This window comes from Melozone crissalis, unplaced genomic scaffold (assembly GCF_028551555.1).
Source record: "Melozone crissalis strain CALT ecotype California unplaced genomic scaffold, PUWL_Pcris_2 ptg000004l_1, whole genome shotgun sequence".
In the NCBI taxonomy this organism is placed as follows: domain Eukaryota; kingdom Metazoa; phylum Chordata; class Aves; order Passeriformes; family Passerellidae; genus Melozone; species Melozone crissalis.
Genome location: NW_026535782.1, coordinates 40,287,299 through 40,300,593, shown reverse-complemented (window position 1 = coordinate 40,300,593; position 13,295 = coordinate 40,287,299). Strand labels below are relative to the sequence as shown.

Here is a 13,295-nt window from a genome sequence, read left to right as displayed (position 1 = left end):
CTTTTTTATTTGGTAATTCTCAAGTTGCTCACAGAATACTGTGTCCCACCAAATCACATAAACATGCATTTGCCTCATTGCATCTCTATTATGCCACGGAATACAACTTCTGGATTTCTTCTGTCCAGAGCTGTGGCACATGTGTAGCTGAAGGACTTTGGGAGAGGTAAATTGTAAAGATGTGAGGAAGCAGGGGAACGCTAACAGACAGGTGGCCTTTGTGAGGAGACAATTGGAATAGCTTCAGTTTTTAATACAGGTTTGTTAATGATGATTTACCCTAGGTGTCCCAAGTGGGGGATGTCTAACGTACTAGCTCTGAAAAGTAGGCAATTCATGGAGGAAAGAAAAGCAGAGTACTACATAGCAGCTGTTTCATCTTCTTATGGCTAAGTAGGTAACTAGCCTGACTCTCAAGTCATTTTCCTTTGGTCCCAGACTACACCTTTCACAATAATTTCTTCCCCATGTTTCATTATGGGCCACAGAAGTGATTCATTTTCCCAGTGCACTACATCTTTCTTGTCCACATGCTCTAGATGCCTCCTCTTTATCCTCCACTCAGCTTTAACTGGTGGATCCTGAAGAAGCAGCAAACAATAAATTTGGCAGCACTGCAGCAGGAACTGTGTTTGATTTTCAGTTCTTATGTGAATGGCAGCTTCCTGAAAATCAAATAAGAACAGTTTTCAAAGCTTTGTAATATTATGCTGATGTATTGTTACATTTCCTCCCCGCCCTCATTCTGTGCAGCTGCTCCACAGGAACTAAGCACTCAAGAACTTCACTGGTCAAAGCTGCTGGTGCTGTTTGAGTGGGATATGGAGGAGTCCCAGGGCAACTTTAAAAGTTCTTCTATTTACCAAGTCCTGACTTCTGGATTGTGCCAGTGTCCAGCCCCTGTCTCTATTTCCTCATAGAGAGATCTGCAAGGAGTTTGGTAAGACCAAGCTCTTGGAAAACCCCAGCAAGCTGCAAAAGGAGGAAGCTCCTCTTTGGAAGTTTCATATATCTGTGATATATATGTCATATCTTCCACCAAAAAAAGCCCACTAGAGACTTGTCCATGTGGATAGCAGGTGTCAGGGCTCTGTGCACATCCACAACCTCTGCACACTTTCCTCGGCCTTCCCAGGGGTTTGGCTGCTTGTGTTCAAGGTCAGCTCAGATTTAGCACGACCATATGACCTTGTATTCAACTGCTGCAATAACAGCCAAACTGGCAGAAAGGGTGGTGTGAGAAGGAGTTATGAGAAGCCTCATCTTCACCCACAGACTGGCCAGCAGTTGACCCAGGAGCTGAGTGGTGGCTGGGTGCTTGACTGAGCTGTGGTGGCTGGGTGCTTGACTGAGCTGTGGTTTGGGATGCCTCTGCCCAGTCTGGCTGGTCCTGACCCAGAGACCAACTTCACAGCTTGGTCTTGACCTGGCTGAGCTTGCCCAGTGGTCACTGGTTTGTGGCTGACCCTGATCACCACCACTGGCCCTTTGCTCCTTGCTCCTTGCTTGGGTCCAGTAGGGCTGTGCCTTTGTTGGTAGGGGTATGACCCTGCCTGTCCTGCTGTACTTCTCTTACAAAGTTACATGTACTTGAGAATATTTTGGGAGTACATGCACTGGAAGGACCTGGCCTCAAGTGGAAAACAACCTCATGCAGAAGGGAGACCTCTCATGTTTTAAATAACAAGCTGCACAGACAATTGAACCATTGCCCGGTTCCTGGGCTGTATCTTTACTCACTTGAATAATGTGGTCATAAACCATCGAGTTTTGGTGATAGTGTTGCCTGAGCAGCTTCATTACATCTTGCATCATCACCTACAGAACAATCATAGCACAAAGCAGGCTGTTACCATGCGGTAAGGCAAACACTGGAAATTTTTGTTTCTCATATTGGATCAATCAGTAATGGGGAAGTCACTCATTTCAGGCTTTGGAGAAAGGTCTCATAAAAGCAGCACAGGGCTGGAAAATGCTTTCTTCACCCATATATGTGTTTAATCCAGCTGGCCAATTCAGATATGCAGTGTATGGCTGTGTGTCATGGGACACAGAATAATTTAATTTTGGAAGGCACCCACAAGGATCCTCAAGTCCAGCTCCCTGCTTCTCCATGGAATAGCTAAACTCTTAGAGAGAAAGACCTGTTTTTTATCCAGTGCTGCTCTCATACCTAGGATTGCTAGAGCTTGGCCCCAGACCTCTCAGCTCAGAGGTTATCCCCAGTGTCACTGCTGACATATTTTGAGCAGTGTCTTTAGCAGATACAAAGTTCTAAATGAAATGGCAGGTGCCAATGGCCCTTTTACAGGCCATATAAGGTGCTTTTACAGGCCTTTTACAGAAACATAAAATACCTTGGTCAAAAGTATTTTTACCTTATTCGAAGGTGGAATGTAAAGAACTTTAAGTATGTCCTCTCTTCTCTGTTGTATATCTTTTTCACAGGCATCAAACACCTTCTGCAGTGCAGAAACAACAACTGATTGCAGCATCAATCACATTGAAACCGCAGGTGTAGTGTGCAAAGCTGAGAAAACATCTGCATTAAATTGTAGGGCTGCTAATTGATTGAAACATGTCTTCAATAACAACAACAAACTGTTTCATCCAGCTGCTTGCATGTTGGAACCCATTCTTCAGCATCTGTGGGGCCTTATCATCACAGTCAATGCTAATAATGGCCTCCTCTCAGTCTTGTCCTTTAAGGTAATACCACTTCGGTGTTTTCCTTTAGATCTCTCCAGCATCACAGCAGTGAGTCAGACATCAAAATGAGGTCTCCCAGCTATCAGTTCAAGCACTAACATAAGGAAAGTTGATTGTTTTCCCACTTGTGCTTAACACCTGTGAGAGATGGGACTAGTATTTGAGTGTGCCCTTCTGAAAGGCAGGAGGAAGAAGGTCATTGTCACTTTGATGTCTACAGCATTCCATAGGCCCTGCTGGGCTGGAAAATCAGAGACCCAAACTTAGGCCCCAACCCTGTCTGGTACAGAAATACAAATACTCAAGGGCTGCTATATGGCTGCACCATAATTGATGTGATAAGGATCAGATGGAGAAAATGGACTTGAACAAACCCTGATGGCCTCACTGCCTTCTTCATAGGTCCAGCGGTGGGGCATGGAGCACCTGACTTTCTCCCATTCCTGCAGCCGGAGCATCTCGTATCTCTCCAGCACAGCAGACAAACGCGAGGGGTCATTGATGTCCTCAGAGTGCTGGTGCATGGCCATCACTTTAGCCAACAGCTTTTGGATTCTAGGTCAAGGAGGATATTAAAAAACATATCTAAGTCATGATGAAATAATGAGCAAATGTAAATATTGTACTTATGAAACTGTTTAATGTTTTCTACAATGCACTTCTCATTTGTATTATATAGTGGGCAAGCAGCTTTTTTGTGGAAAACAGTGCTTTCTCAGCTCAGTTTTGCGTGATCATTGTAGGACCTGATCAGAGTGGCATCTTGACTATGTCATTGTAGACTGGTTTCTTTTACTCTTTATTTAACTGGTTACCCCAACTGTCTTCTTCCCTTTGCAGAATGTCTTCCCTTTGCAGAACAACCCAAGCCGTCTCCCAGAGTCAGTTACAAAGAGATGCTGGCAGGTTGAAAGTCTGGACAGAAGGTGTCTGGGATGTCTGGTCAGAAATAGAGTCCCCAAGGACTGGAGGAAGCAAGAAGCATGTGGCTTTTCAGTGTAGAAACACACACTATGTCTGAAATATGAATAAATGCCTTACCTTCCCTCTAGCTTTTCGTTCTTCTCTTTCAGCATCTCAATTTCTTCATTCTCCTCATGCAGTAATTGAATTACCTTTTTAGGAAGTGCTCTGAAACAGATTTGGGAAATCTCTTTATATGTACTTGGACGCTGGCACAACAGTGGACATGCCCCTGTTGAATAATCTGAGTTCAAGGAAAAAAGCTCTGAGGTGGGAAAGTGCAAGAGCATCCAGGAAAACTCCAGGGGAGCTGAACACCTCCCCTAATAGCTCCCACCCAGAATTTATGCTCAAATCAAGTGGGAAGCTGTTTACATCAGAAGAAATAGAGGTGTGGTTGTGAGGATCATACTGATTTTCCCCTCTTACACTGATTATTAATGTAAAGAATCACAATATTTATTGTGACTATTCAGAAGGTGACGTAGAGTATCAACAGTGTCAGACAAATTTCTGTTCTCATTGTCCATCCATCCATAAGGGAATGAAAGAAACAATAAACCACATTGCAATTAGTGGGTAAGTATGCAATAAAGTCTTAAAAAATGCACAACTAAACTTCTCCCCTCCAATTTCTGATTAGCCCATAGGGAAAAGAAATTTAGAGGCCAAAACTTGTCAAGGCTGTTCTTTGCCAGGTGCATGGTATGTGACTCTGTGAGTCAATACCAACAGTTCAAATGAAATACCCAAAGTGTAAGATTTGCACATTACATGGTGCAAATCCAACAGCTTCTGTAAATTGGCTCTGGGTTCCCAGTATAGCCTGGGCAAAATTTGTTTTGCAGAGCCCTCCCTGTGTCTGGCTCATTTTCTGTCCCACCCGCCCTAGAGTGCACCAGCTACAGTTCATTGTCAGAGGCCACACTAAACAGTGTCATTTTTGGTCACTGGACTCTCACATTATGTTATTCTTCAACTTTTTCATGATTTCAAATATTTACTTTATGTTCTTGTCCATCTCTTTGATCATTTCAAACATCTTCATGTTAGAAGCCTGGTCTCCATAGGCTGATGGCTGCTGTGAGGTGTCAGATATATGTCTGAGGAAAAAAAGAAAAGGGAATTCTTATAATGAAGTGGGGTAAGAACACATCCTCAAAAAAAGTACTTTATAATTGCCAGTCCTGTGAGCAGAGCCTTCATGGCTACATCCATGCCAGCAAAAGGATCAGAGACAGGACAAAGGGCACACGGGTGCAGATGTGGCACAAGTGAGTCAGCACTCTCCCAGATAATGCCTGATACAGCTCAGAGGACTCCACAGGCTGTCTGTCTTAGCCAAGACTAAACTACTGTAACTTTTTCTACTTTCAGACTTTGCAGCTGCAGCTAGCTCTAAGTTTTCTGTTCTTCCTGTTTCTAAGGCTTGCTTTTAAGGCTTTCTAGAAATCTTACTTTAACTGTTTCCCACACCAAGGTATGCCAAAACCAAGAGGGTTTGACTAATCGTTAGGTCTGGATAAAGTGGGCAAGATACAAGGACAGCTCCTGAAAAACAAACTCAACCCAGACCTGCAGAGAGTGGACGAACAGCAAATGCAGGTGATTGTTCTGCTAAAACCAACTTTGAAATGTATGTTTTTTTTTAACCGAGGAGTACAAAGCTCTGTGTTCTCAAGGTATTTTTTTTTTATTTATACAACTGCTGTGTCCTGTTTCCTCAGGAGGATCCCAAATATCAACTATTATTAGAGAAATAGTCCCAGATTAAGGTGGTCCTGCAGCCTGGATCCAGGCAGAACAGAGAGCAAGCTCATCCCCACAACCAGATGCCAAAGCAAGCCTTAGCATGAGGCTTTACCTTTGGTTTATGCCAAAAAACCTGCTGCCCCTCTCAGCATTACTCCTTCCCACTGAAGCACATTTTGGTTTTGTTTACTTGGATTTATTCCTTTCCAGTTAAATCACTTCGCTTTCAGTCTTTCACTGAAGACACAAGCTTTTTCTTTAAGCTAAACAATCCAATAAAAAATTTACATTTTAGTCCACCTTTCCCTGCAAAATTGATGAGCTCAGAGTCAGAGCCATGAACTCCCAGATTTTGTCACACTCTTTATACTGATATTTCTAGTTTCTGTTTCTCTTGCACCAATTTAAGATCTGCCTCCCACTTTCGAGTTGAACTTGAGCAGAATTTGGGGACAGTAACGATCTCTGTGATGGCTAGAAAAGTTAGAAAGTAGAAAACAGAGCTCTTACTGAATATTTCACAGTCAGAAAATGTTTGCAATTCAGCAACCCTCATGCAACCCTCCAAGAAACTTTGTAGAAATACTCAGACCTAGGAAGATTAAATAAGATAATCCAGAGATATCTCCTTGTGTAACCTACCTGCTGCCTTCTGCAGTTGTCTTTCTGGGATCAGTATCCTCACACTGTCTTTCCAATACCTCTCTTCCTCTGTTGCCAGAAACTTTGTGTGGATGCCATGATTCTGTTCCTCTGGAGCCAGAAACGTTGGATGTACACCACACTTCTCTGCTGGAGCCAGAATCACTGGGTGTACACCACACATCTTCTTTGCTGGAGTCAGAAATATCAGCTGTATCCGGCACTTCTGCTGTTCTGTAACCAAAACAATTGGATTTAGAACACATTTTTCTTTTGCTGGAGCCAGAAACCTTTCATCTGTTCATGCAGAAGCAAAACGTGTTTGTTGAAATGTGTGGGCAGCACTGAGGACTGTTGATGCTGCTGGGAGTGCAGAAAGCTCCTGATAAGACAGTTCCCTAAAAAGGCACTTTGCCACTATAAAAAGCCTTGCTTTTTTTTTTTTCTTTTCTTCCTGGTTTACAGGAAAGCGTACAATTTACAGGATGTCTAGAGTCACATCTGTCCAGCCAATAAAATCAGGGGAGATTGCCCTTCTCTCTGCAATATCAGACCTTTCAGTTTCATTTCAGTCCAGTCCCTGTTCATGCCTCTGTGCTCCCAGAGCTGCACACCTCTGCGCTGCAGCGGCCATGGCCAGCCAGTCAGTGTTTGTTGTTGCTATAGATTTTGGCACATCCTACAGCGGGTACTGCTTTTCTCTTGCTTCGGGTACTGACCAAATCCGCCAGGTTTACTGGGGAGCAGAGCATGGCTTAAAGACCCCAAAGACACCTACGAGCATCTTGTTCAACCAGAAGCAGGAGTTCAAATATTTTGGTTATGATGCTGTGATGAAGTACAAGAGCCTGCCCTCCAGCCAAGCTGACAGCTGGTACTTCTTCCAGAACTTCAAGATGCAGCTGTACAACACGGTAGGTGGAAGAGCTACTACTAATGGGGGTTGGGGCTATTCATTTGTTTGAGGGGTGGGGGTTAGAGAATCCATGAAGTAGACTGAGAAAGTCTGGTTGATGAGAATGAATGCAAGTCAGAGAGTATTTTGATGAACAAAAGAAGAAGTTTGTTTTTTTTTTAATTGTCAGAAGCTTCCCAGGCCCTTCCTTTATGATGTTTTTTGTCTAAAGACAATAAAACGTGACTGCATACATGGGTGAAGGCAAATACCTGTTCCTAATAAAAAGCTGCCTTGTTCCCAAGCTTGACAGAGAAACTGGTCTCCCTCTGGGGACTCCCTACCTTAGTCCTCAACAAGAAACATGGATCAAGTGAAATTTCCGGTAATTCAAAGGAGATTGGCAGTTTTGGGATTGCCTAAAATCTCATCCCAAGTTATACAGCTCCCCCTGGCTTGTCTCTCCCTCCCTTGAAATGTTATGCTGAAGCTAATGTAAGGATGTCCAGCTGTCCTTGAAGCCTGCAGTGGCTTTATCAAATTTCTCTCTGAAGGCTCTGTGTTGGTTTAGAATAGCTCACAGCTTTATCTGTGTGTGCTTGTTCAGCCAAACACCAGACTACCCTAGGGCTCCTGGGTCCCACAGGGCCTCTCAAGCATAGAATAAGCCAGAGCACAAGGCCAGTCCCAGCAAAAGCCTCAGGTCCTCTCTTTGGTGGATGGGAGGCCTCTTTGAAGATTTTCCTCCCCAGGACAGCTGGGAATGATGTGGTCTGTCACAAGGTTGGTTCTCATTCACTTTCAGCAGGGGCTGGAGGGAGGTTTTAGTTCAGAACTATTTCTCTGCATCTGAGGAGCAAATGGTGAAGAAAAATTTCATTACAGAATTACTCCCTGCTGGCTCTTCAGGATATCCTATAGATATCCTGGATATAGGATATAGGATCCACAGCGTCTTTACAAAATTTGGCCTAGGAGAAACGGCTGAATTATCAACCACATTGACATTTTGCCTTCTGAATCACAGGAGTGGTGGGTGAGCAGTTTGGTAGCTGACCTGTGCCACTTGGACTCAGCCACAGTAGTGAAGCCAGTGCTGGGAGTTTGGTTTGGAGACAGGGGTGTCTGGGTGCCTTAGGTAGTGCAGTGTTGGTGTGAAGGGGACAGGTCCCATACCGACCCTGCACCATATGACCCTGGGCCTTTTTTTTGGTAGAATATCACAGCTGGCATGAAGCTGAAAGCCACCAATGGAAAGTTCCTTCCTGCCTTGACAGTCTTTTCCGAAAGCCTGCGCTTCATGAAGGAACATGCTTTGAACACCATCAAGGAGGCCTCTTCCCAAACTGTCTACGACCAGGAGGAGTTCACCTGGGTCATTACTGTTCCGGCCATATGGAGCGCTGCTGCCAAGCAGTTCATGAGACTGGCAGCAAAAGAGGTAAAAGCAGGGGTTACCCCATTTCCTCAAATTACCTTTGGAGCTTCCTTTGCCCAGTTGAACCACAGGAGCTCCTCAATATGTAAGCAACCTGTATTTCAAATTCCAGCCCATTGGGCTGAGAAATCTTTCACATTGAGCGTGGTGAGGGAGAGGATGTCCCCAAATGGCAGTACAACAGCTTTGCCCTCTCTCCCCACCACCGAGTAGAAGTGAGCCCCATAGAGATCAGCAGTGCAAGAGCCACCACCCTTGCATGAACTGCTAGGGTGAGAACAGACTCCCTTGCAGGTGGTGTTCATGCAGCAGTAATCTCACCCCCTTTCCTTGACCTGACTCCTCTCTTTTGTGATTTTAGGCAGGAATTATCTCTGATATGCTCTCTAGGAACCTGATCATTGCCTTGGAGCCGGAAGCTGCATCGCTGTGGTGCAAGCAGCTTCCACATGAAGGGTTTATGGCAGACAGCAGTGACAAGAAGAAGTTTGAAGACTCCCCTGGGATCCGGTATATTGTTGTTGACTGTGGAGGTAAAATTTTCCCTGTTCAACACGTACCATCTTTGCTGGGTGTGATGCATGGCTATTTCACAATAGGTGAAGGTCTCAGAGCTTGGACTCCACTGCTGTGCTTGTCATAGAGTTTTAAATGTTATTTCTCACCCAATGAGATCCTGTGAGCAGGCAGAAGAATAGGAGGGAAGAACAGGGTTGTGTCTCACACTGAAGAGCTCTTCAGTCAAACACGAGGCCCTGCCCTCACAGCAGATCAGCCAGCATGGTGTCCCAGCATCAGCCACTGGCTCCTGTGTAGCCTGAGCTCACAGCCTCCTCTCCAGAAGCAACTGTAGTTAGTGCCCAGTCAAGTGACCAAAGAGAAGAGCTAGCAGACACTGGAGAGTAAATCATTAAGAATATTTGATGAAGCACTTTGCAGTAATTTCTCTAGATTCCTGAGGTTTTTTGGTGTGATGAGAATTTTCTGCCAAGAGCAGTCCGGTGCTTGTGAACAAATACCGAAAAGGCATCAAGAGGACCACAAGTTCCTGAGAGTCTTCTCACCACTGCTCAAGAGTCAACCACCTATGTGAGGAGGCCAGGCTCGCTTTGTGATCAGACAGGAGATTGGCTTGTTCAGTGAGCAAGCTGGAGCATTCAGCTCTTATCAGAAATAACTGTAGGAGCCTCGTGAGACCAGGCTTTTAAACAAAAGTGCAGAAATTTAAGAAATCTAGAGAAGCACAGGCAATAGCAGAAGGGGGAGGATGAGGAAAGAAAGCAGGAGAAAAGCACATCTGTGAATCGGGAATTCAGAAGATAAGACTGAATTCCGTGGAAACTTGTGCGCTTTAAAGCAAACAGCACAATTAATTTGAGTCTCTGTCTCTGTGTGTGTGTTTGCACATGTAGGTGGCACCATAGACATCACAGTACACGAGATCCAAGAAAACCATTCCCTAAAGGAGCTACATAAGGCAAGTGGAGGTGGATGGGGAGGCAACAGAGTGGATGAAAACTTCACCAATTTCCTCAAGGAAATATTCAATGATGGTGTATGGGATGAATATGTGAAGAAGTACCCTACTGAATTACAAAATATGATGTACAACTTCAGCTTACAGAAATGCTCTGCTAGTAGGGAGGCAGTCTACATACGCTGCTACTACAACCTGACCAGAGTGGCAGAGTCCAAGAAGGACATTTCCCAATTCTTTAAAAATGCAGCAGGAGCTGTGTGGTGTGATGGGACAATCATGATTACATATGAGAAAATTAAGTGCTTGTTTGACTACAGTATCAACAATATAATTTTTGCTTTGAGGGAAATTCTTTGCAGACCTGAGATGGACAAAGTCCAGTACATTTTACTTGTGGGAGGCTTTGCGTGCAGCATTATCCTGCAAGATGCAGTGAGGCAGGCCTTTAGCAGCAAGTGTCATATCCTTTGTCCCATGGAGGCCCAGGCAGCCATTGCAAAAGGGGCTGTTTTATTTGGAGTTAATCCACACATCATTACCTCAAGAATCAGCTGTAGGACATATGGCTTAAGAGTAGGTAAGAAATTTGATGAGGCTATCCATGATGCCCGTAAACGGAAGGTCTCAAAAGCTGGTGACTTTATTTATTGCACAGATCTCTTCTATAAACTGGTGGAAATTGGGGAGTCAGTGAACATAGACGAAGCTGCGCACTTTGATTTCTTTCCAATTGAACCAGATCAAACAGGGGTAACCTTTGCTTTCTATTGTACAAAAAAACAGAATGCTCAGTATGTGGATGAGGAAGGGGTAGAACTGCTTGGCTCCTGTGTAGTGCCATCACCAGCCACATGGCTGGGGTTAAAGCGCAGGCTGAAAATTGAGATTCAGTTTGGGCTCACTGAATTTAAAGCCACATGTACTGATGTTACTTCCCAAAAAAGTCAGACAGTTATAATAGATTTTTTATCTTATAATTACTCATCATATTGAACAGATCTTAGATGCCTTTTCCAACCATTATGATTCTGACAATTCTATGACTTTTACCATAGAGGAGACAATTGGACCAGTAAGTTCATCATTCAACTTTCCTTTTACGCAGTAAAACTACTAGTCTGATTCTCTGGTTCCTTCCATTCCTCACCCTTTCAGTCCAACACTTTATTTTCTCTTGTATCTGACAGCAGGTTTTCCTGCTGGTTTATCTTATGCCCTTTTAGCTTGTGTCTCTGAACACAATAGTCCATACCATCAATACAGTCATCTGTGACCTACCTGTGTTTGATGGAAAGCCTCTGGCCTGGTGTCTAACTTCCACATAAAGCAGCCCATAGCTGTTTATTTTAGCCTGATGTCTTCTTGCAGCTACATCTTCTCTTTCTCTGACATCAGAGTCCAGGTTTAGTTCTGCTGGGGGTGATATTTAGTGGATTTCTGTTTTCTTCAGAATATGATTTATATAAACTCTATGTAATTAAAGCTCCAGTGTCCCAGACAAAGGAGTTGAGTGAACCAGTCTAGGGGCTTGTGTCCAAAACCTGTGGGAGTCCTGTTTCCATTAAATGATTGGGTGGTTCAATCTCATCAATTGAGCAGATATAAATGTCAGTTGTAATATTACAGATATGAATAGTGCACATGCTGCTGCCTGATGCTTCTGTGCAGCCCTGGTACTCTGAATCTCTGATTTGAGCATGATATTTTCTATATCTGTTAAAGCTGATCTCTTTCCTCCTGCCTGCAGCACCTGTGCACAAGTTGAGCACTACGAAGGCTTCATGAGCCTAAATTTGTCCACAAAACAGATGCAGTCCTGGAGTGTGCTGTGTCTGGCTGAGGTGCAGTGAACTTTCTTCATAGCAACCCTATGTTGGTGTGTGCTTTGGGTCCAGAATGATGCTGATAGCACACTGATGGTTTGGGGTGGGCTGGTGTTGCAGTGTGATGCCATTTCCTGTTTTAGCTATCCCAGCCGTTTCCCAGGTGTGGCAATACCTTCTCCCTTCGCCTCCCCCTTCCCCCCTTGCTAAGTGCTGTCAGTCAATCTTAACCTTCCAGCAAGGTCGTCATCTGGTTGGTGCAGTTCAAAAGATGCCCCTCAGCCCTGGGGTCATTGGCCTGTCTAGGTGTCATTGTCCCCTGAGTATTCCCCCACTCCCACCTGGTTGGTGGCTCACCTACCCCTTCCCCTCCCCCTTTCCCCGGGCTTAAAAGGACACTGAGACCATGCGGTCGGGATTCTGCTGCAGCTGTTACAAGATTCAGATGTCTGTGACCCTGGAATAAAACTCTGGATTAAACCCTGCGGCAGAATCCATCTCCTTTTCCTCTTCACCTCGCCTAAAGCCCTTCCACCAGAGGTAACACTGAGTCCTTGCAAGCCTGGACTTATTCCAGTGCCTAGCTGCACCATCCAGCCAGCCAAAGGTGTCTCTGAGGTGAAATACCACAGCTGCTGCCTTTGGTTCAGCAGCAAGGGTCAGACGAGCCCAGGGATGTTCCATCTGGTAATATTGGGATCTTATTCCAGTAGGCTGGGGTTTGTGGAGTTGGCTTTCTTCCCCTTTACCGAGGATGTAAAGTTTCTCTGCTGAACACCAGCCTCCACCAATGCCAATTCTTGTTTTGCTGGATACAGTGCAAGAAAACTCAGCCCTGTCATCCTTATTAGTTGAATGATCACGTTAGAGTCACTGCTGGCCATGTATTGAATGGTGTTAATTGTGAGAGCAGCACTCAGAGAACTAACCTACATATATGCTACGCCGTATGATATATAAAAGTGAAATGATTTTGAAATTTTAAATGTTAAATTTAAAATGTATATGCGTGCAATAAAAATATTCACAACAGACATCTGTGTGCATTTCTACCAGGTCAGGTGGTACCACTCAGAACACGTCATAAGGGCTATTCTGGGGGCTAGGTCCCAAGAAGCTGAGTAATCCTGCTTTTTGTTACTCTTTGCATTTGGTATTTTCACCAGTGGAAAGCCCAACATGGCTCCACCCGAGCTCACCAAGACCCTGGAATGGGAAGAGAAGTATGGTCTGGGACAGTGGCAGTGGGGAAAGCCCACCATGTGCTAGGTGGGCTTTGGGATTCAGACATTGACACCAACAGATGTGACTGCAGCTCCTAGTTTTGCTTGTTTTGATGAGCTGATTATGTTGATAACCTCAGACACTGAGCATGAGCAGATGCAGGTGTTTGTCCTTTCTGTGAAAGCAGCACTGTGTCAGGGTCTTGGGCTAAGCATCCCTGAAACCTGGCAATGTGGGGGGCTCCACCCTCAGCCTGACACCACCATGGGAGTTGGGAAAAGAAGAGTTACAGCTGCTGAGCCCCTGGCAGCCATCCTCCGAAACAGGTGTGTCTGCTGAGCTGGGGATCAACCCCGCTGAACAACAAAT

At 44.7% G+C, this 13,295-nt stretch overlaps 1 protein-coding gene across 1 annotated transcript; it reads left to right on the top strand.

Annotated features, from left to right (window-relative positions):
* Positions 1-6,651: 6,651 nt before the first annotated feature.
* Positions 6,652-11,012, top strand: LOC128936905 (heat shock 70 kDa protein 12A-like). The gene is made up of 4 exons (XM_054276189.1): positions 6,652-6,980; positions 8,178-8,402; positions 8,761-8,932; positions 9,812-11,012. Exons 1-4 carry the CDS (start codon positions 6,699-6,701, stop codon positions 10,870-10,872), a joined length of 1,740 nt encoding a protein of 579 aa, XP_054132164.1. The 5' UTR covers positions 6,652-6,698; the 3' UTR covers positions 10,873-11,012.
* The last annotated feature ends 2,283 nt before the right edge of the window (positions 11,013-13,295 follow it).

Bases quoted from the DNA above. Each gene is read 5' to 3' on its own strand.
- LOC128936905 (XM_054276189.1), top strand. From the start codon at position 6,699: ATGGCCAGCCAGTCAGTGTTTGTTGTTGCTATAGATTTTGGCACATCC. The intron at 6,981-8,177 runs GTAGGTGGAAGA...TTTTTTTGGTAG, and splicing joins AGATGCAGCTGTACAACACG to AATATCACAGCTGGCATGAA. The intron at 8,403-8,760 runs GTAAAAGCAGGG...TTGTGATTTTAG, and splicing joins TGAGACTGGCAGCAAAAGAG to GCAGGAATTATCTCTGATAT.